General features: G+C 42.2%; 1 protein-coding gene across 1 annotated transcript in view; it reads right to left on the bottom strand.

Moving 5' to 3' along the window:
* The window catches only part of antxr2a (ANTXR cell adhesion molecule 2a), a 100,871-nt gene that overhangs the window by 36,877 nt on the left and 41,301 nt on the right, over positions 1-22,693 (bottom strand). The window contains exons 13-16 of the mRNA XM_037777582.1: positions 18,639-18,689; positions 17,173-17,262; positions 14,965-15,135; positions 13,780-13,860 (exon numbers count right to left, since the gene is read on the bottom strand). Of these exons, the coding sequence (XP_037633510.1) occupies positions 13,780-13,860; positions 14,965-15,135; positions 17,173-17,262; positions 18,639-18,689 (393 nt within the window). The remainder of the gene's footprint in view (positions 1-13,779; positions 13,861-14,964; positions 15,136-17,172; positions 17,263-18,638; positions 18,690-22,693) is intronic.

Raw genomic sequence — 22,693 nt, 5'->3', positions numbered from 1 at the left:
TATAATCTGACAATACAGATACATAAAAGTAGGAAGATGTCTTAATAACATACTGTACATGTACACAAAGCTTTTAGTAAAACTGTAGCTGTTTTTTTAAAATTCATTTTAACCAGAATTAAGTGTTAACAATTGAAGTTATATACATTTGAAAGCATGAAAGTGTTTCAATGGTCGTAACAGGAGGTTTTTTAATGTGAAATCTTAAATTGGTGTAAAACTAGATGGGATTTGGTCGTGACGTCTCACTAATCATTTTCTCATTATTTTTCTCTTTTTCCCACATTAGGTTACTTTTCACTTTACTCCTCCAACCGGCCGCCACCAACAACAATTAGCTGCCTTTCTCCTGGTCCAAGACACACACACACACACACACACACACACGCACACGCACACGCACACGCACGCACACGCACACACACGCACACGCACGCACACACACACACACACACACACACACACACACACACACACACACACACACACACACACACACACATGGGGAGGGTCCCCTCATTGGTAATCCTGTTACCAGCCAGGTCCCAGCCTGGACTTGCCGTGCGGGGGCATGGATGAGGAGGGGAGGATGGAGGGAGGATGGAGGATGGAGGGAGGATGGAGAGGGGGGGGGGGGGGGGGGATTAACATGGCGGTCATTATCAAATTTACAACCAGTCATACAGACATCTGCCCTACTTTTCCTCGGTTAATGTAAAAAGAACTAATCTGGTTAAGAGAGCACGGGCGCGGCTCATAAATCGGCGGTGCTCTCCGCCGTAGTTAAAGCTGTCACTTCTCTTGTGGGGGGAGCGGCGGCTGAATGGAGCTGTCAGCTGGCTACTTGTTAGGGCTAACAAGGCCGTCCACTGATAGGACTAATGAGGCCCAGGGCTCGCCGCTATACCCCGCACAGCCCACCGCCACCGCCACCGCCACCACTACTGCTGCTGCTGCTGCATTATGTGCTAGATAACGTATAAAGAGCTGCAAGGTGTGAGAAAGAACAGATCAATCCTGATTAATAGGGACAAATAAACATACTTATAATGCATTATAGCACTGTATAATTATAGTTATAATAATCAAAAATAATCACCAGCATCCAATGATCACTTAGAGTAACCTATAATCACATTATAATGCCTTATAAAAGTAATTATAAGGCATTATAAGAAGATTATAATGTATTACAACTATGGGAATTATAATACACTATGATCCTTGCACAAAAATATGTCAGTGAGTGACCAGCAATTCTGAATTATTAAGATACTTGACGTCAAAGTCATTATGAAATGTTTTATAATGTGTTATGATAATTGTTATAAATTAATATGATGAATATTTATGAGTGCTTATAACTATATTCTACAATGGCATAAGAAGATTATAACACATACGTATGTTTATAATGTATTATAGACATAGGCGTCATAGAAAGTGTTACCAAAAAAATATATAAATGTTCATCCGTCTGAACAAGTCATTTCATTTCATGAGGAAAAGAAACAATAATAAAGCAGATCACTGCACATGTAGTATCAATAGTTTTTTATTGTTATTAGAAAAAGGGGAGATAATCTGGCATAACGTTTGCCTTGATTTTGAGAATGATTAAGACAGAATGTCATATCAAAAATACTGTAGACTAAATTAGTTAAGGAAATTATGTTTTGCAATGCACTCAGTATTTTTACTGTAGAATAATCTGCACAACATATGACTTGAAACAGCTTTCTTGAGCACTTAATACCTTCATATACAATGAAATGTGCCATGAAAAATTGCTTTAAGTCTTAAGACGCTTCTTGTTTTGTTTTTTTGGATCATGTCATATGTGGGAGATTTTCTGTTGTGTATTCCATATTGTCGCCTGGATGGAGGTTCATTTTGGGATTGTTTTCAGTTTCTTTTAAATATAATATTTTTTCGTTATCTGAAGAATGCGTGACTATTAAAAGGTTGCAGAGTATATTCATGGTTTTAAATGCACATAATTGGTATTTTAAAGTATTAAACTCTGCAGCTGCACACAAATTGATGTATGTTATGTTATTAGAGGTGGAAATTTGAAGAACCGGTGTATTTGAAATAGCAAAAAGCCCCCAGGAAAAATGAGACAAAGCAACTAGGAACTTCAAAATCAGCAGAAACCCTGCATTAGAATGTGATTTTACAGTGGCGGTCAGCTATTAATCCTGCTGTAAACCCACACAACATTTACGCAGTGCAACAAAGAAGCAAAAAAAACAGTAAATAAATTCCTCCCCCCGTCAGCACGGTGAGATCAATGTGACGCTGGTGGTCGGGGGGTTAAAAGTCAAGCATGAGTAGCGTCTGATTGTTATTTTGAGCTTTGTTTTCCAGAGTCAACTCCAGCCTTTCCCAATGAAGCCTTGTCTCTTCTCCCAACGCTTCATTATTGGCGACGCTCTGGTTTAATTCCAATTACCCCTGTTAATTAGGAAATCTCATGCTCTCTGATCCAGGGGTTCGTTTCAACTTAATGTCATTTGCCAGGTTGTTTACTTTCCATTAAAGGCTTTTATTGTGAAATTAAGTGTTACATTTGTCTCAGCGAAGGTATTTATCCGTGTGATGGTAAACATCCTGACTGATGTCAACATGTACATGTCCTCCCGCATGCATTAGCCATGTGTTTATTCTGTATTAGTGCTGCTGTCGACTCTTTCTATAGGAATATATTAGAACTGCATTAGCATATTGTCTTATCAGACGTTTAGGTACCAAATTATTCCTCTCAACGGCTGTGGAGAGAGCAAAACGTGGGCCTTCTGCAACGCCGTAAAAACCTTCAAGGATGTGTCATCTTTTGGCTCTTCTCAGGCATTTATTTCGGCACCGAACAATACAGTTTGACGGCTTTTATTAGTTACAGGAAAGATGTTCTCACCATATTCAGCGTGGCATTGTAATGCGACGAGATGAAAGGAAGCGTGAAAGGATGAGTATGTGTGCATCTGTTTAGGTTTTTTTTTTTTTTTTTTACATTACAGAGCAAATGTTTGCTCCGCTTTACATTCTCGGATCAAGTGACAAAAGATGCAAAGAAAGAGGCTGCTAAATACATCCCATAAGTATACGACTGAATAAACAGTCTGTTGAACGGATTTCACTGCTGAGCACAGATTCAAACGTTCACCCATTCTCACTGTTCTTTAAAGGTTCTATATAGGAAACTCAGAACCACTAGATGTTGCACTCTCAGACCAAAACAAATGGGCGTGTCGGACACATTCCCGCCCCTCCCTTTGTAGTCTCACAGATAAACGCGTTAAGCACACTCGGCAAGCAAGAAGATGATGTACATCTTGGCTATTATTTCGTTGACTAGATTTTTTACAGTTATTTTAATAATATTAGTAACATATTTAGTTCGGTAAGCTTGGTAAGGACCTATTTCTTCGATCTGCCGACCTAAATCCATGCAACATCAACACGGTCTCACTCCCAGCGCGTTAAGTACCGATGCTTGGTCAGTGCCCCTCGGCGTCTGATACCGCCGCACCGAGGCACCCTTTACCGTTTGTATTGGACGCACCGGGCTTTCAAATAACTCCAATGTAAACCCATCCATGTCATTATAGACGGTCAGAGCAACTGATGCAGTTTAAATAGCAAGAAAGGGAGGACGGATGGGTCAAACAAACAGTACTTTCACCCATGAGACCGATGCTCTTGTCCCGTGTGAAACCAAGTCAAGGTTGACTTATTTTACCGTAGTTTTGTTACGTAATTTACGTACTTAACTAACCCCAATAAACATAGTAATTTTACGTAACAAACATACTTATATTACCCCGAACCAAGATCTTTTCCTAACCCTAACCAAGTAGTTTTGTTTTGTAAGTAAACCTAAAAACTAAGCAAAACCTCCGTTGGAAGTTTATTTTGAAAAGAGACTGTACGTATGCATGTAATAAGTGGAAACTGTACATTTCCTGTGAACACAGAGGTTTATTTTGAAAAGACATTATGTATGTCACGTGCGGAAACTAGACTAGAGTATATTTCTTTTGATGAACAAGTATTCTTCAATGAAGGAAAAACCAAAACAAAGCAGAAGAAGCTCTGACTACAACACACACAGAGGGAGAGTGACTTCATTCTCTGCTCAGGTAGACATTACTCCTCTATATCTTATATCTTATATACAGTAGCTCCTTTAAGATCCTGTGGCCATCACAGCTATTCCACCTCTTGTATTATCTAAGTGGGTCATTGTGTATCTCTCAGGCCACAATCAGCCTGCCTGATTTCCTGTGAGGCGGCCATTTCCTCTCTTGGACCGTTTCCATGTGACCAGCCTGCTCAGTACATACTGATACACCAGTGCAACCAGTACGGCAGCCAGTTTGTTGCTGATCCTATGGCATGGCTGCAGTCCAAGATGTAAATCTGTATTTAAATCTGATTCAGTGGAGTAGAGAGTTGGGTTTAGCTAGTCTACTGCTGGTGATATTAGTCAGCCCGTATGTCAGTACAGTATGTCAACAGATCAGTGATACTCTGCTCTTTAAACGGCCAACATGTTGCCTTCCTAAAACCCCTATATCTACAATTTATATCATCTTTTTAATGGCACATGTTTTCACTTGTAGAATATTTTTTGCAGACTCTTTTGTGCAGTCTATGTGTTGCCGCCTTCAGCCAATTCATTCTGAACGATTTGGCTTAAAATTCATTTGTGTCTCTATATGACAGATGACACCATGTTCATCATGTTCCAAGTAAATATTCACACCAGCAGAGTTGCATGTTCACTGCATTCAGTCCACAATAAATACAAACTGTGTACATTATTACTGATGATCTTCAACAGCATACCTTACATTACACAACCACTAACCTACTTTCTACTAAATCACTGATTTTAGTTAAAGGGATAGTTTGGATTTTTTGAAGTTGGGTTGTTTGAGGTACTTATCCATAGTCAGTGTATTACCTACAGTATATGGAGTTTGGAGAAACAGACAGGAGTACCAGCACTGAAGCTGTATTCTATGCTCTCTTCAAAGCCACCAGACTCCATTGACAAAAGCAGTAATTTTACCTCACAGAACACGTGAGTTGCTGATCTACCGCTACATCGATCGTTAGTTTGGTTGTGCTACTGTGTGTCTTTGGTTACCACTGCTTAACCACACATTAACCATTATTACCACTAGTTTTACTTGCTTTTTGGTTTGTTATGTTCACTTGCAACTACTTTAAGCTGTGTTGCTCCCGGTTGCGTGCGCACAAATGCTGAAACATCCAACTTTTCATAATTGGCTACCATAAACAACTGCTGACATTTAAACCAAGAACACAAATAATATTTACCTATCATGGATGTAATCAAAACATAAATTTAAATTATAAAGGTTGCTGCATGGCTCTGAAATGTTAGGTGTCTGAGCGTACTTGAACGCATCACAGGAAGGGTTTCAAAATGGTCTATTGTCACAAATATACGACAAGTAACATTATAAAAAAACATAAAAGCGACTACTTGTTGTTCAGTGATGGATTACAAATCTCAAGTCAATTGAATGAATAGAAAGTAGAAGGTAGGAAATCAGTTTAAAATCATGCCTTGCTTTGGAGACATGGTAGACATTAATGTAAAGTGCACGTGTGTTTAGAAGGTATTGCTCCTAAAAGACTGCATTTCCCATAATCCTCCTCAGCTCTTGTTACAAAGATGAAGTCAAAGCTTTCCTTTCTGAAGACGATTAAGATATTGGAAAATATTTTTTTTCCCTCCACCCATCAGCCGTTCACTCCTCCACCATCTGCCATTGAGAGAAACTCTTGAGAGAAACTTGAGCTTCCATTTCCCACAAAATGTGACCCGGTGGCTCGCGATGTAAAAAAATGCAGCGTAGAGGCCAGAGAGAGGCTGCCAATCCTCTCAGACACGGGCTTGTTTGTTTACAGTAATTATACTCATGGTAATTACTGATGACTTACTGATGTTAAAGAGCTACATGCAGCAGCACCTTCATGCCAGTCAAATATTGAAACTGAAAAGCAAATATCTCCGTTGCTCTTGGCTCTATTTCCATGCAAACAATCACCTCGCAGCATCCTAATTAAGCCCTGAGAAACCGAGACTAGAGCTGCTGAGGAAGGAGGAAATAAACCCAAGCATGTATTGCCGTGACCTCCAAGGACAGCTCTGCCGTGCCATGCCGTGCCACGCCAGGCTACGCCAGGCAAGCAGACTGTCACCTCTACCCTCGGTGGCCCTCGGCTCATGCCAGCCATGTCCTCGTTTTTTTTTTTTCCACCTCCCTTTTACATCGATCCCTTCCTCTCTGTGACGGGACTCTTCCAGAGCAGGTCCGTGGAGTCCCTCTGCTCACAGTCACTTAATTAAACGCTCCCACAGCACCGTCTACAACGTGACCGACGGCTGTTAAATTAAGACGCTGTCACAGCTGGGCGCCGCCGCCGAGCGCTGGCAGGGGCGAAGGAAAGATAAACCAGCTGAGGGAAGAAGAGGAGGAGGAGGAGGGAGAAGAGACACAGAGAGGTGGGAAGCTTTACTGCCTCACATGTGTTCTTCATTTGTACGGTTTCTTAAGAGGCGGTTTAGGGGGAAAATCTCAACTGTCTCACTCATGAATAGCCTCCTGCTCTACTTACTCTAACTTCTCTCCTGATATAAAAGAATAAGGTCATACCATCCTTCCTCACCTCTTATTTCCTTTAGTACCACTTATATAATAATTGTATTGTCATGGGAATACTTTGTTGCCTCTAATATTAGAGTAAAGACCTTTACACACTGGGGGAGTGACAGATAAATGACACAACATTGAGATTCACACAGGCTATTGATCCAGAGCAACGTCCGGCAGTCTCTCCGAGGTAAAAGTTATTTTATTGAGCATTAGATAAATGTGAATTTGAGGACTTTTATTGTGAAAGGTAAGAACGGAAGCAGTGGATCTGGACTGCACTGCCTTTGTCAAGGTTGAGAGGAGTAGAGTAGAAAGGAATTTGCCGTCTTGGTTCGGATTACGGAGCCTCCTTGTTGTTGTTTTACTCATAACCCTCGGCTACACTTTTTGAATACGTCTGCACATGATTAGTTGATGCCTTTATTCACGGTGCGAAAGCTCTTTATGAAAAAGGTTGCTTTTTCGCCATGTAATATTGGCATTCTGTATGAAAGTATCCATGACAAAAACAACTGTTCTAAAAAATATATTGACATGCGAATTAAATGGAAAAAAAGGTTGATTATTTTCATTATTGATTCATTTCTTGTTTTTCATTTAGTCTATAAATATCACAAAATAATAAAAAAAGAGAAGAGCAGTGAATCTTAACTTTTGAGAAGCTGCAAACATGAATGACTTTAAAGATTTATTATTATTATATTATTATTATTATTATTATTATATTATTTATAAGTATAAACATTATATTTCCCACTGACCGACTAATCAATTAATCCACAACATTGTTTTAGCACTATATACTAATAATAATAATACTAATACTAATACTAATACCTTTATTGTCAGGATGCTGCAGCTTTAAATCCTCCACACTCTTCTACTGGTTGTTTACAGTCCAGAGATTTACATTCTTTCTGCTGATGCACTCACTTGTGTCTTTACGCAAGAGGATTATGTACATGTAAATATGTCCTTGATTCCAACATCGTTTCCACTTAGTTGACACTCTGTTATTTAAAATAACTAATAGTATGATGTCACATGTTTATCTGCATTTAAGACTGCACATATTATGTACAAAGCAGGAAATAATTTACTTCCTGGAAAAATAAAAAAAATGTTCTCAGACAAGTAGGGGGGTTAAAACCAAAGAGGATAAATTAATCCCAAAAAAACATTGTTTTCGTACAACTAGGAAGAGTATTTGTACCGGTATATCAATTTGTGGGGTGAATTTATGGAAAGATTTAGATGAAGACACAAACATAAGTTAGTACAAACATAAATCAATTAAAGAAAATGTATTTAAAATATGCGGAGGAAGGAGCCGTGTCTCCCTCGAGACTTTGATTCTTGATGTTGATGTTATTGTTTTTTTTTTCTTGTTTTATATATTAAGATGATTATTTATGTGTATACGGTAAGTGATAAACATTAAGGTCATTGTTTAAGTTACAGAAAGGGGTAGGACCTCATAAGTGTTTCCCTCTGTCTACTCCTTTTCAAATATTTAATATTGATTTACTTTGTTTAGAATTTGCTGTTTATGTTTACTGTTCATTTTATTGGCTATTTTTTTGTTTTGATTTCTTATTATTTGTTACATGTTGCAAATAAATCTAGACAGGCTAGGACAAGAGGAACGAGAGTTACTGAGAGGTGGAAGGATTTGTTTTTTTTCTATTTGGTTTAATGTGTGCAGAGGTTGAGCTAAAATGACGTTTGAGACCTTGAGAAATATCCAAGATGCTTGTAGGAGGAGACACACTGCTTCTGTTTTTCGTCTGTGTTTTCACTCTGAAGGATCAGTAACTACTGTATCACCTCATCAGTATTTTAAAGATTCACAAAGGAACCGTCCCCATAACAAATACGCTTTAGCAACAGTATAAAAGTCCATCAGTTAATACAATTAACCTCCACACACTCGGCCCACTCGTCCTCCTGGTGAGGAACAGATGAGAGCGAGAGGAACAAATCCAACAGAGGGCTAAGAGGAAGTTTCTGGCTTTCCTACCATGGTGAGTCTTCTTCTGTGTGAGGGTTTAATGTATGGTGGTGATGCATCATTCAGTGCACACCTTGTTTGGACATTTTGTGGACAGCTGCTTTTAGAAAACAATACCTAGAGCGTGAAGAAAAAAAATGCATTCACACCACCGCCTCTTCAAAAAGAGCCTGATTGAGCACCAGAATAAGGCCAACCTCCCTCCCTCCCTCTCTCTCTCTCTCTCTCTCTCCCTCTCTCTCTCTCTCTCTCTCTCTCTGCCACCTTCCTCTACCTGCTGTCCCCAGTCGATCCCCGGCAAAACTTGGCGGCAGATGTTGCCGTGCTAAGTTGGCTCTGAAGTGCCTCCCCGGCTCCCCGGTCTCACCGACAACACAGTCAAACCACATTAGATCTCTTTATTTGTGCCTGGGGCAAGTTCGGCACTGCAGCTGTGTCCACCCCCGCTCTACCTTTGGTGTTGAAGGCCCTCGGGCGCTAAATGTGAGACCACAAAAAAAAAAAAAAACTGTTTCACTCTCATTTTTTTTTTTGTCTCTCTGTCTCTCTTCTGCATCTGCTGACAATCCAGCAGTCTGGCTCCGGGCGGCAGCACTGAGGGAGGGAAGAGGGGGTAAGGATGGGAGCTGGGCAAGGAGAGGGGGGGGGAGAGGCGTGGACACCCGGGTCCCCGTGCTGAACAGATGTCTGCGACAACCTGCTTCCTTACACCTGTACGAGTCCTTGTAACCCCGCGGATGCAGCCCGCTGAAAAATTCATGACCCTGGAGGTTTCCTGTCCGCCATCAAAGACCGCTGCCCTCCCTCGCCTCCCCTCCTCTCCCTTCACCACGTCACCGCTGACCGCTCTGCCATCTACACCTAACCTCCCACCGGACAGTTCACACTCCTCTCACTTTGATCAAGTCAAGTTTATCTGTTCAGACCAATATCACACACACAAGTCTCATTGAGGACCAGGCTGGAGGCCAACAACAGAAGAAGTTACCTCGGCTATACTTTCCACAAGGTCGGTCGCACGGACATGAGCTGACGTGGAATCGTTGCGAGGAAACGTATGGATATTTTATACTCTCCGCCCATCCGCATAGTTAGAAACATTTGGATGTGCACAGACAAACCTGCTGCAGAAAACCCCCACGAAGGGCCGTGTCTGATGGTGTGACGTCACTTTGATTTCAAAACCCTGCCTGCGACCCGCACGGATGCTGCAAGCTTAAAGTCCAGCAAAATGTGTCCAATGAGAGTCTAATATCAGGTAAATGAAAAGAGGAAACATGCTGACGCACGTATCAGTCTTACACGTGTTGGTAATACATCATCGGACGGCTCTGATTTGTCTTCCACTGATTTAAAAACTCTTATCTTGGACAATGAAACCACAGACCTGCATCAGTCATCGTGGTTTGGTGACTGATGCCAAGTTTCCATACTGTATATCCGAGTCTTTGTTTGATGCTCTGCTCATTTAAACCACACGCTATCTTCACTATGGAATTGTGTTAATCTGCAATTAATCTGACGGTGTTGAAAATCTATAATCTGTAAAGCAAACTAAGTAAATTGCCTGAAAGTAACATAAAAATGTTCTCTATATGTACTTCAGAGCATTTTTATTGCCTCCACACAGCTCTCAACATGGTGACGGCTGATCCGGCAGCTTACAGCTGACAGCGCTAACAGTGTTAACCTGAGGGGGGAACCGGAGGGGTTGGTGCTACGCTTCTGCGATAACGCGCGTCGGTTGGGACGGCGTTATCAACTGTAACCACCATATGAGTGCAGAGCGTCGGCCGTGAGCTAGTCAGTGGGGAACGCTCACATTCACGTCCCGGCTTTGTCAACAAAGCACAGAAAAGCTCTGATTACAAGACACAGAGGGAGAGTGACTTCATTCTCTGCTCAGGTAGACATTACGCCTCTATAGTTTTACATAAACAATAGTTGTTAGCCGTTATATTAATACTCTAGATATCGTATAGAGCACCTTTTCATCTATGTAAATCATAATTTAATGTAAATTTTAGGCGTTTCTTACAAAAGATATTTAGTTGAAAGTAGTCAAAGTTCATTCTCTACCCTGGAAACAGTGTAACAGTACATTTAATCTTTGCTGAAAGTCCAAATACAGTTGGATTAATCATAATTTAGATGTTTGCCTTTTAATAAAAAGTATTTGTATTGCTCATTGTGATGCTGGGAATAAGCTGATGGGGGATTTAAAACATCATGGCTCACTTAGAAATAAATCATTTCACTAATATTCAGTTTCCATCCACTGTTGTCTACTACTCTGGTTAAGATGTAACTTCAAACACACACAGCCTCCGCGGCCCGCTGTTTGATTCTCCGTGTCCGCCGTGTCTTGATCAAAGACTTAGACGTGGAGTTTGGCGCAGTGATCGGCATGTGAATGAAGAGAGCCGGCGGTGCCGGGGACGCCACTGAGAGCTTTCCTTACACATCCCCCTTTCTATCCAAAGTGCTCTGACACAACTGGTTTACTCACCAGTGGGCTTCACTCTCCGTTTCCTACTCTTCCAAACAGTTTGCTCGGAGCGACTGAGGTGACCTCTTGTGCGGGAACATCTATCATCTTCTACTCAGCGGGGGCTGCAGCCATGATGTTTCCACATTCTGCCTTGGATGAGTGCTGGGCAGGGGGATTGTTGTCATTTCAACATGAAAACAGGAGACTTTCCAACAAGCGTACTGCAGGAAAATATGCAAGTTTGGTCGTCTGATGAAAACCTTGGCCTTATCACTAAGCCTCATGACACTAAATAAACAGCACCATTCCATTTAACAAATTATTAACAATTTATCATGGTAGTGAAGCCAACTCACATCACACTTCAGTCCTTTCTGCCCTCACAGAGAGAAGTTTCAACAGTGACTATTAAAGGCACTAGTATTGCTTGAGACTAACAAACAAAGCACTGATTCAGTGATTCTTAGGTCAAGAGATGTCTTGATGACATCTAACTATTGTTGAGAGCACTTCAGTAACTATAGTTTAAAGCAACATTATACAATAATTGGTATTTTTGACGATCTGGCGCCCCTACAGTTTCACTGTCAGAAATAAAAGACGCTGGGTAGCGTGTTTAAGCTGCAGCGACGGGGACCGCAGGGGATGTCGGAAAAAAAAGAAACAGCAGTGCATGCGGCAAAAAGTTGAAACAGAATCAACTTTTGAAGAAACGCAACCCGACGTCACGTAACCAGCGATCCAGAGCTGTTCAACCCTGCCATGAAGGAACAAAGACGCTAATCACCGTGCAGTTGCTGGGACATTAATAAGTGACACTCCCAAACCGCCACACAGCGCTGCGCTAATAATTTACTATTGCTCGGCCGCTCTCTTTCTCTTCTTTGCTTCCTCCGTCAACGCCCTCTTCTTCGGTCTCTTTGCCTCCGCTATAATGTCCATACTGAGAATACCAAGCTAGCTTCTTCTTATAGCTAGCTGGTGGTGTGTGACGTAATGCCGTAAAGCGATCGTACCCGCTCACCAAAGGTACACAGTGCAAGAACAGGTGTTTAGGGTTCGTAGTGTGAGTGAAAGAGGTGCCATCCTCCCTATTACGAGTCAGTCGAGCATCAAAATGATTTTTAAGCTGTTATTGTAAGGTAAAAAAAACAAGTTTCATAATGTTGCTTTAATGTGTAGCAGGTTCTCACCACATATTGAAATATAGTTACTGACTGAAGCAGTTCAAAAAACGGTGATATGCGACCTACATGTCTAAAAACTTTAACATTTCAGCCAAATGGAGCTAATGTTAACCCTGATATCTGGACATCTTTCCACCAAAAGAGGTTGATGTTTATTTCTCATGGTGCATCTTCTGGCAGTTTATCTAAAGAGCACTGTGACGCCCGGAGTAGCAACTGGCAGCCTCACAGCTGGCCCACCGGCTCGTTGCTTTTTGTTCCCTGTTCTTACGTTATTTCACTAGAGACGTTTGCAGTCTGACATCATTCTGTGAATGTTAAAAAAACCTCTTATGGTTCCTGTTCTCAGAGCTCTGTGAAGATGATCAGCAGTGCCCACCACAGCGGATAAAAGACACCAGGGACTTAATTTATACAGTAGGCATGTACTGTATGTACAGATGAGTCATTTTTTCCTGTAAAGCTTCTGCTATATTTTATCAACGAAAATCTGTTTCTAATAAGAAATGAAAACTTAAACGCTCCGTCACTTCTGCAAACTGATTCTAATGTTTGAGATATAGCTCAGTGTCCAGAGCAGATGGTGTGGTTTGTTAGATTAACCGCTGCTTAAGAACATATCAAAACTTCTGGTTAACTTGGTGGCGGTTTTGCGAGCAGCGCGCTCTCCTAACCGCCTGCAGGGCGTCAGGTTTCAGTGCGTCGGTTTGTGGAGCCGATAATGCTTCCTCTTCTCAGGCGGAGGATGAGAAAAGTCAAGAGTTTGACCATATTAGGTCGTCCCCTGTCACGCTCCTCTCAGTGAGCCGTTGCAGCTGCAGCTCACATCGGCCCGGTTAGGGAACAACAACACAACGCTCAACTCAGGCCAGCAGCTTCTTCCCCTGCTGCAGATTACTGCACCTCCACAGCTGTAATTCAATACTGCAATAAAATAATGAGCTGTAATTGTGGTGACTCAAAAGATTTGGATGGATAAAAATACTGTCATGTTGGGGATTTTAGAGCTTTTATAGAAGAGTTACAACAACATTAAAATGTCCACACTGCTGACTGATGCAGGAAATCCTCTATTTATATCCGTGAATACGACAAACTGCACAGGTGACCACTGATGAGTCTTTGACTCACTCCCTTCAGGCTGCAGGTCCATGCAGCTAAAAACACAACACCACACTCTGACTCTGATTTACTGTATCCCACACACACACGCGCACACACACACACACCCTACAGTAAAACACCCACGTACTCTTCACTGTTTATTCAATCCTGCGTGCCTCTGCATATTTTCTATGTTCCTGTATTTTAGGCCTCTCTCTGCAAAATAAATTCTCCACTGGGAACAAAAGTGTCAGGAGCTGGAAGACGCTGAGGTTCTGTTCACTGACTTACCTTGTCTGCGTCTGTGGGTCGCATGAGGGAAACTCGGTCGTACTGCCGCCCCAGCAGAGCCCACAGAGCGTCCAGACGACCCTGATGACAAAGAAAAATGGGATTTTAGTTTAGCAACATATATTAATATGAAACTTTGAGTACTGTAGGTCATTTTTAAAGGGGACCTGTTATGCTTTTTTGCTTTTTCCCCTTTCCTTTAGTGTGTTTTTTTGTGTATGTAAAAGGTCTGTGAAGTTACAAAGCCGAAAGTCAACTCCAAAGGGAGTTACTCTCCCCTACAGAAACACTGCTCCTGAACGGCCTTGCTTGAAGTCCCGCCTTTTCTTCCGTAACGTGGTGCTGTCACCAGGTATCACATTTGCATAACAGTTAGTTTGTCTTGCCCCCAAACAAAGCTAGTTAGAGCGGAGCGATGGTGAAAAGAGATGCTGCAGCACACCCGGTATGATCATTTTTTTTTGCTTTTTTTGAAAATTAAAGCACGTAAACATGTAACCCAAAGCATACATATGACATAGAAACCCAAAATACAAGTATGCACCAGAAAATGAGCATAATAGGTCCTCTTTAACCTTTGGAACAGAATAATCTAAGCTCAAAGGACCACCTACTAGCTTTTAACCGCATCTAAAATAGTCTTTATATTCAGGTTGCCGTTAATGGAGCAGGCTCATCACATGACTTTAGTGTGAAATTTTGTAACCTCTGTCTCGATTCAAAGATGATCTTTAAGGTTAAGATCTCTCCCTTCATATCAGAACACTTCTTATCACTTGAAATTAAAAATAAAAAAACATTTGAAAAAAAAAATCACTTGACCGAAATTCCACACCGGGGCCGACACGAATATTCGCATTCCGTGTATTCCACCGAAAATTAAAGTTTGGCGCCGTCACACAATTAATGATTCAGTTGTTAAAGTAAAGTTAAAGTGTAAAGTTGTTTATACAATAATAAACAAACACTCCAGACTGAAGAAGAGTTAGAATGTGGTCCCATTTCCGTTTACATGAAGACACTAGAGCCAGCTCCATTTTCTGAATGAAGACCACGAGAGGCTGTTTAAAGCTAGTCAGTGGACCTCTTACATAATATAGTAATATATCAAGTAACATCATTAGTTAGAGGGAAGAGAACTGAAAAAGAACACATCTTTTGCAGGTACATGTCTGTAGCGCTCACCTTGATGGGAGTGTACCACTTGTTCTGGTTTTGATGGTGGGTGGGGGCGGCCTTCGGGGGTGGACGTCTGATCATCGGCTCGTCTACATCCTCTGGTATGGACACGACGGCGTTCTTGGCTTTCTCCAGCCTGGCCCCCTCCTCGGTCGAGCCCTTCTCGCCCCAACGCACCTGGACAGGTAAAAACCACACACAGAGCAAGCTTAAGAGTCAAGAATTAAAGCTCATTATGTTCATTTTACATTACAAAATATCAAAATGACATTAGTGTTGAAACTATTAGTCCAGTAACTGATTAGTTAATCGTACGACTGGGCAGATAATCGTAATCTTTTCCTAGTTCCAGCTTCTCAAATGTCGGGATTTTCTTGTTTTTATCTGTTTGATATAATTGAAAAATGAATAATATTTTGGTCTGTTGGTTGAAAAGAAAACTTCTTGAGGACATCTGCTTGGAGTTTGGCATATATAATGCCAGAAAAATTAAAAACGGCCAACACCATTTCCCAAAAAGTTTACCAATTAATAAAAAATAAAAAAGTGGAACAACCATATTGCAGCAAATTAGAAATTAGAATTTAATGTGAAAGTGCAGTAAAAATATATTGTCGCTAAAATGAATGAATAATCGTGATTATCATTTTGGCCATAATCGTGCAGCTCTACTATGTAGATATGAAGGGCTCATTCTAAAGTAACGTAAACACAAAGATTCTTAGTTTCAGGTGATTATACACTAATGAAAACATAGTTATGGATATTATATACTAACAGAGCCCCCTAAATGTTAGACACTGTCCCTTTAAGAAGGGAATTGGACAACTGTTATCACTATATTATCCATAAGAATATGAAATGACCTGAAAACCTGTTTTTGCTTTTATTAATAAGCCCATTTACATGTGGTATAATGTGTTACTGTGTGAGCGTGTGAATGCAGGCCTGTGTGTTAGTTAAGCTGTCCTGCTTTTTAATTGAATTCATCACATCTGTTGCAAGGAGGAGATAAAAAAAAAAAAAAAGAATCCACCATCACATGAACGGGGAGAGGTGATTAATTAGCGACACAGTTTTCAAGCTGTAGGTTAAGCCGTGACAATATAGAACAGCTTTTCAGACTCATCTCTGGGATACATCCCCGGCCTGCCGCATCCAGTAAAGGAAGAGAGGGCCGCGATGAATAAAAGATAACGTTGTCACCTCGGCCCGACTCGATACGCGTTTGAAATATTGGCAAGCGGCGAAGCGGCGGAGGTGGAGGTTGTTTTTTCTCAGCGTGGCGTCTTAAATGTGGATGCTAGGGGGAGAGGGCAGGTTGATCTTAACAAGCACCTCGCTCTCCCTCCGCAGGGGGGAGGCTTCAGAAGTGGAGACGGGCCTGTCGGTGGGAATCAACCTGCTGCAGGAAGAAGACAGGAGAGCCGGGCTCGCAACACTCGTGGGGAAAAAAGTCAAGAGATAGGAGCTCCCTGAGGATGCTGGGAAATCCCTGCAACGCCACGAACTTCCTCGAGGCTGGGAAGCGGTAGGGGGTAAAAAACAAGCGAGAGGAGGGAGGAGGGGAGCTCGCCTTTAAACCTGGAGTCCCTTCGGAGGAGGCGGATAACAAAGAGGTTTGGGAGTTGAGACGGGGGGGGAGGTGGAGAGGAGAGGTGGCTGAGGTGGATATGTCAAGTTGACAGCGGCACTCAATCCTTCATCCTGGAGATGACTTGATCCAATCAGGCTCGCACGGCCAAGGACGAGATGGCAGGGCCTGTCATGTCGGAGGCATCAGTGGACTGACGAGGACAGCGGCCCGGCCGGTCAGTCAGCCTCCTCCTCCTCCTCCTCCTTCTCCTCCTCCTCCTCCTCCTCCTCCTCCTCCTCCTCCTCCTCCTCTTTCTCTTCCTCCTCCTCCTGCTGCCTATGTAACTCCACAAACTTGTAGCTTCAGATAAAACACCGACTGTCAGCACTTTTTCTCTAAACGTGGTGCAGGTTTACATGATAACAGCTGTCAGAGTCCGGCTGTCTGGGACTTTGTAGTTCTTTTTTGCGGGAGAGAAGATGCCCTCATGTTTTAACATTTGCTGCTCACATCGACGAAGCTTCAAAGAGCCTCGTGTGTCAAACACAATGGAGGAGACGCGTCTTTGTGACTGCGATGAAAGTGTTTCGTGTTCCTGAAAAGCAATATGTCGGGGGGGATGATATTTAGGCTCTGACCTCCATGCGTCTGATCCCTCCAGCTCCTCTTCCTCCGTAGTAGGAGGCGTCCACAGTTGGCCACTTCATCTTGGACAGCTGCTCCGGCTCCTTAAAAAGAAAAAAAGGGAAATTAGGAGAGTCATACTTACATATATGCAAACTGTATTCTTGTAAATGACTACGTTAATCACCTCTACTACAGAACAGAACAGGAAAGACTCATTTAGGTCATTTCTGCAGGAAGGAAGAGACACTCATGTCCTGACATCAGTTCTTTCTACGTGGTGCAGATGAATCCAGTCTAGCAGAAGGAGCTCCTAACATCTAGTGATTATTAAAGACCAAAACCTGTTTGTGCATATTGCGATGACGGAGATATGAGTCAGATTTCTTTGATATGATGATACCATTTTCCAGAAAGGACAAACGGCTTATTCAACTTAAAAAAGGTCATAAAAAACAAACAAATCAGCAGAAATGTCTCAGTGAAATGTCAGCAGCAACTTCTCAAATGTTTTTTTAAAGGAATAGTTCAATATTTTGGGACGCATGATTATTCATTTTCTTTGAGAGAAGAAAAGATCTCGAACTTTTCGCGTGGCATGATTACATACAAAGTCAATGCAAAGAGGCGAATAGATGCAAAAATGTGCGTGACGCTGTGTCGCAAAGGTCTATCAGTGTTGAGATTCTCCTCCTGTCGTCATTGACGTTCTGACGTTGTTGAATCAGATATGGTGGAAATAAATGTTGTATGTGTCTGTGGTCACCCGGAGCTATGATAGTACATCATATCTGCACAGAGACCAAACTCTGTGTATAAACCACAGACTGTCTATGGTAGGAACAACAACGTCGCTGCTGTTTTTATGCCTAGATGACTTTATCTTGGGTGTTGATGCAGCAGCTGTATATCCTGGAACTGATCGATCCAAACTCCATTCAGAAAACAAGCATTTCAAAAGTTGTTTACTTGTCCTCTGGTAGACAGACTTCACAAATCATGAATTCACACTTTTTTACAAATCAACATCATCATGTAGTTATTTCGGCATCCTTTTGGTCTGTTTATTGCAATTACATCTCAGTGTAATCTGTTTATTTTGGGTTCATATCGCAATAGCAACGTGTGGCTTTGCTAGATACAGACATATATGTGAAAACAGCTCGCCGCTTACCTTTCAAATGAGACCAGATATATGCATATAAGCCTTATGGTTGAGGAGCAAGTCCTGATTTATGTTGGGAAGTCATTTTAGGCGTTTTAGACGAAAATATACACCCGTTTTTATAAAGTTAAGAAAAATGTCAAAGCTACATTTGTGTTGTGAGTTATATCCCATGTGGTAGCCTATAATGAAGTGCAGTATTTGTTGTGTGATATTTGCTCAATGACTATTATGTTTCATCTACAATAGTGTAATGGTACACACATTTTATAGAAATAGTCTGGTGTTGTGGCAACACTGTAGTGATGTACTCACAGGTGGTGGAGGACGGGAAGGTGGAGGAGGCGGCGGCGGGTCTTTGATGACCTGGATAAACAGAAAAAGCAAAAGAGCGTCAGCACAAAGTCCATCAGGGGACGTACACACACATACACACACTGGCTCGAATCTTGTCAAGCACAGATGAGGCTGACGGAGGTGATTCGTGACAGGTGACTGAGTCAAACAGAGACGTCCCCGAGCTCGGCACACAGCGGAGACACCGCCGCCGCTGCTGCCAGGCTGCTTTGTAACTGCAACTGGCACCCCGTCGCCCCGCTGACTACTGATTACAAGGATTCTGCTTGTAAACCAACATCAGGGGCCCCCCGTGCAAAATAAAGAAAAGCTGAAAATCAACTTGTTGACAGGGGAGTCTTTGGGGCGAGCGCCGCTGCCCGTTTAGCTCTTAATTAATTGGATGGGGTTCAGTGCTCCCAAGCAATCCCCCCAATCATAAAGTCCTAAGGAGTTAATTAGCTCCAATGAGATACAGAGGAGGAGGCTCGGGCTCGGCTCCAAGCCCCGTCTGCGTGGAAGATGAGTGGCGGTGTACACACACACACACACACACACACACATATATAACCGCGGCACACCTCTCCCACGGCAGAGTGACCAGCCCGGCGGCATTGTTCATGACAACACCGGATGACATGGCACCTGAGGAGCAGGTTGTCCACAATGTGATTCCACTCAAGGACAAGATGCCTCTACTGGGTTTTTACAGATGTGCACCGCAAAGCAAAGAGCAGCCTGACAGCGACATTTGTCAGGTGTCAGTCAGATGCTTCACATACTGATGTCCAACTTTTTACTGCAGGATTGCTGAAGACACCACTGTCTGCCACTCACTGCAGCCGTCTGTGAGAGGGAAAGATGGAGATTACGCTTCTGTGTTTTCAGTGTTCAGGAGATGTAAGTCAGAGTCACTACAGAGAGCAACGCTGCAACTGAAAACTGTGGGATTTAAGTGACCGTACATGCAAAGAGCTGTATGCTACAGGAGCGCCCCATGCCGAAATTATAAGTTCATTAATTAATCAGTCAATTGACAAAAAACTATTTTGATAATCAATCAGCTAAGTTATTCATCAAGAAGAAAATGCCAAACATTATCTTTATTTGTATCTTATTTGATATGTATTTGTATTGCTGTTGCTCCCAGCATCACTAGAGCATGTAATTAACTACTAAATGAAAATTATTAACAATTAAAATATACTATAGGTGCAGAACAGAGCAGCCAGACTGCTCCTGTCTGTGTTTTTAACTCACACACACTCACTTATGTCAGTTTTTTTCAATACCATAGATAACCAAATGTACACGGTATGATAACCGTCAACTTTCATACAACGGTATACTATTACAACTGATTTCTTTCTCTTGTGAAGCACTTTGAGCTGCATTTTATGCCATGAAAGATGCTATATAAATAAAGTTTATTATATAATTATTACTATGATCTTGTTCAAACTTCACAGATGTGAGGATTTAGTCCTTTTTTCCTATTTAATATAATTTGAATTGAATTATTGTTGGGTTCTGGATTGTTTTTGGACAAAGGTACAGTAGCAACTAAATATCTAAGGTTTATTGCAGACATGTCAAGTCAGGACAGTTATATTTATATAGCTCAATATCATAAATCACAAATTTGCATCAGGGGGCTTTACAATTTGTGCAGCACACGACATCCTTTGTCCTTTATGACCCTTGCGGTGCATGAGGAAAAAACTTTTTAAACAGGGAAGGAGGAGGGATCCCTCTCCCATAGTAGATCCTAGATGACATCACGTTTATTGACAATGTTTATTGAAGATGATAAGGAAATGAGGTTTAGTACTTTGACCATCAGCAGAGAGCTGATAAGAGAGGAAGGAGTGTTTCCTGTTGGCTTCTCCGCCCAGATTTTGCCGGGGTCGGTCTGAGATAAGCCTCCTTTCTCTGCTCCCCCTCTTACACAATACAGAGTACAGTAGCTGGCCTATAAATATACTGTACATATAATTACAGCGAGGACATATCTCAACCCGAGGTGTGCGGTAAAAGTGGACGGCGGCAGACCTTTGTCCATTAGTCATCAAAGACGGAGACTTCACCGTCATCGCTGGTTGTGCATTTGCTAAATTGGTTTTGGGAGGAAAAAAAGGAGCAATGTAATAATGGCGTATCATAGATCCTAACAGCTGTTTCATTCACTGGGATACCATCACACTCCCCACATACTGTTGTCATTAGAATAATGAGAAATAATCAATTAGGGTTAATTAATTGCTCTCTGACACACAACTGGCTGTAAGCAAATCCAGTAAAGGTCTACTGGTAGCCTCTCCATACGCTGATTAACGTCACACCTTACGCTGACAGGATTATCTCTTTTTATTAAGTAATTACGCAGCAGATTTCCTGGACATATTGTGGGATAAATACAAGCATTATATTAAATGACGGGGCTCTGCTGCTCTTTTCCCAGCTACCTGATGGACAGATGTGAAGAGAGGAGCGCTCGGCAGCGTAATTAAAAACTAAAACTGCGGGAGCCGTCTGACACCAGGCCCCGGCGGCTCGCCACCGCCGCAGTCACGACTCCACGGGGAATCGGACCAATCAGAGGGGCTCGGGTGGGCCATCGTCCCCCCCATATGGCTGCCTCCGACCGACTGGACTTGATAATCCGTTCGTTCCCAAGCTCAAACCGTGTTGTGTCAAGCTGTTTCGGGAGGCTTATCGTGATGGATCGGTGGCAGGTAGCATATTTAGAAATTTAATTTGTGCTACAAAATAAAAAATGATTGTGAGGGGAGCAGAAAGTAAAGATCTGCATCGGAGAGAAACGCTGACAACTTCTCACATGAAATCAAATGAAGTAATCTGAGATTATTAACATATTAAGCACCAACTGAGTTGAAAATGTGTCCAATTTAGCAGCGATTTGGATAAACTGGCGATGTAATTCAAAACCACAACTCCGATCCTGAATCCTTTGATTTGAACTAAAGGCTACGCCACTCTGAGTTTAATTTCCAAACAAATCATAAACAAAGAAATTACCACTCCACAGCTTGTGTGACCTCTCGCTTGGCATCAATCCATGTGGGAGAGAGAGACACAGAGAGAGAGAGAGAGGGATTGTGGGAAAGAGGTTGGGCATGTGTGTGTGTGTGTGTGTGTGTGTGTGTGTGTGCGTGGCCTCATCCCGACTGCTGAAACCTGGCAGACTGGGGGTTTAAATATTAACAAGCCACACATGGCCCTCCTCTTCTGCCGCGTCCCTCGATGGAAGGCAACAGCAGCTCTCTCCACCAAGACAAACACGTCCGCGGCCAGACATGCTGCAGGGGGTTTACATTTTAATGCCTTTGTTGGTTTTCCAAAATATGCTTCCATCTCATCCTGGATGGGCTCCCTTCAGGTCCACAAAGCCAGGTGACGTCTATCATTTAAGGGGCGGCGCGCGGGGCGAGCGGGTAAGCGGCGGTGGAGGGTAAATTTGCCTTTATCAGATCTCAGTAGAAAAAAAAAAGACAGAAAAAGAGCAGGGTGCACCATCTGCAGCCCCTCGCTCGTAGCCCCAAACGATAATCTGTTGTGGATTTTTGTAAACGGTTAAGTGGGTGAGGCTGTTTTTCCAAAGGGGATGAGAGCAGTTTTCATGAATATCCAGACTAAAGAAAAGTTTAAACAACGGATTAAAGGAAGAAATACCTTCAATCAAACTGGGAGACGATGAGGGAGAGCTCAGAGTTTCATTGCAGATTCAAGGTTCCTTAATTACACAAGTTGCACCTGTTCACGTGGGACCAGGAACATGTGGCGATCTGTGTGTGAATTAATGAAGAACCTTCGAACCTCCACATTTGACCTTACTAATGAAATTCTCTTTAATCACCAACAGAGCCTCTGGACTTCAGTCAATATTATACATTTTGTCCTCCAAAATCTCCTGCACACTGTCATGTATTTATACTCAACGTTAAAAAGCCTTCAGTGTCAGATCCGTCATGAGTAGGGATGGGTATTATTAAGGGGAGACACTACAGTTACCT

This window comes from Sebastes umbrosus, chromosome 8 (genome assembly GCF_015220745.1).
Source record: "Sebastes umbrosus isolate fSebUmb1 chromosome 8, fSebUmb1.pri, whole genome shotgun sequence".
NCBI lineage: Eukaryota > Metazoa > Chordata > Actinopteri > Perciformes > Sebastidae > Sebastes > Sebastes umbrosus.
This window is presented reverse-complemented; position numbering and strand designations above follow the sequence as displayed.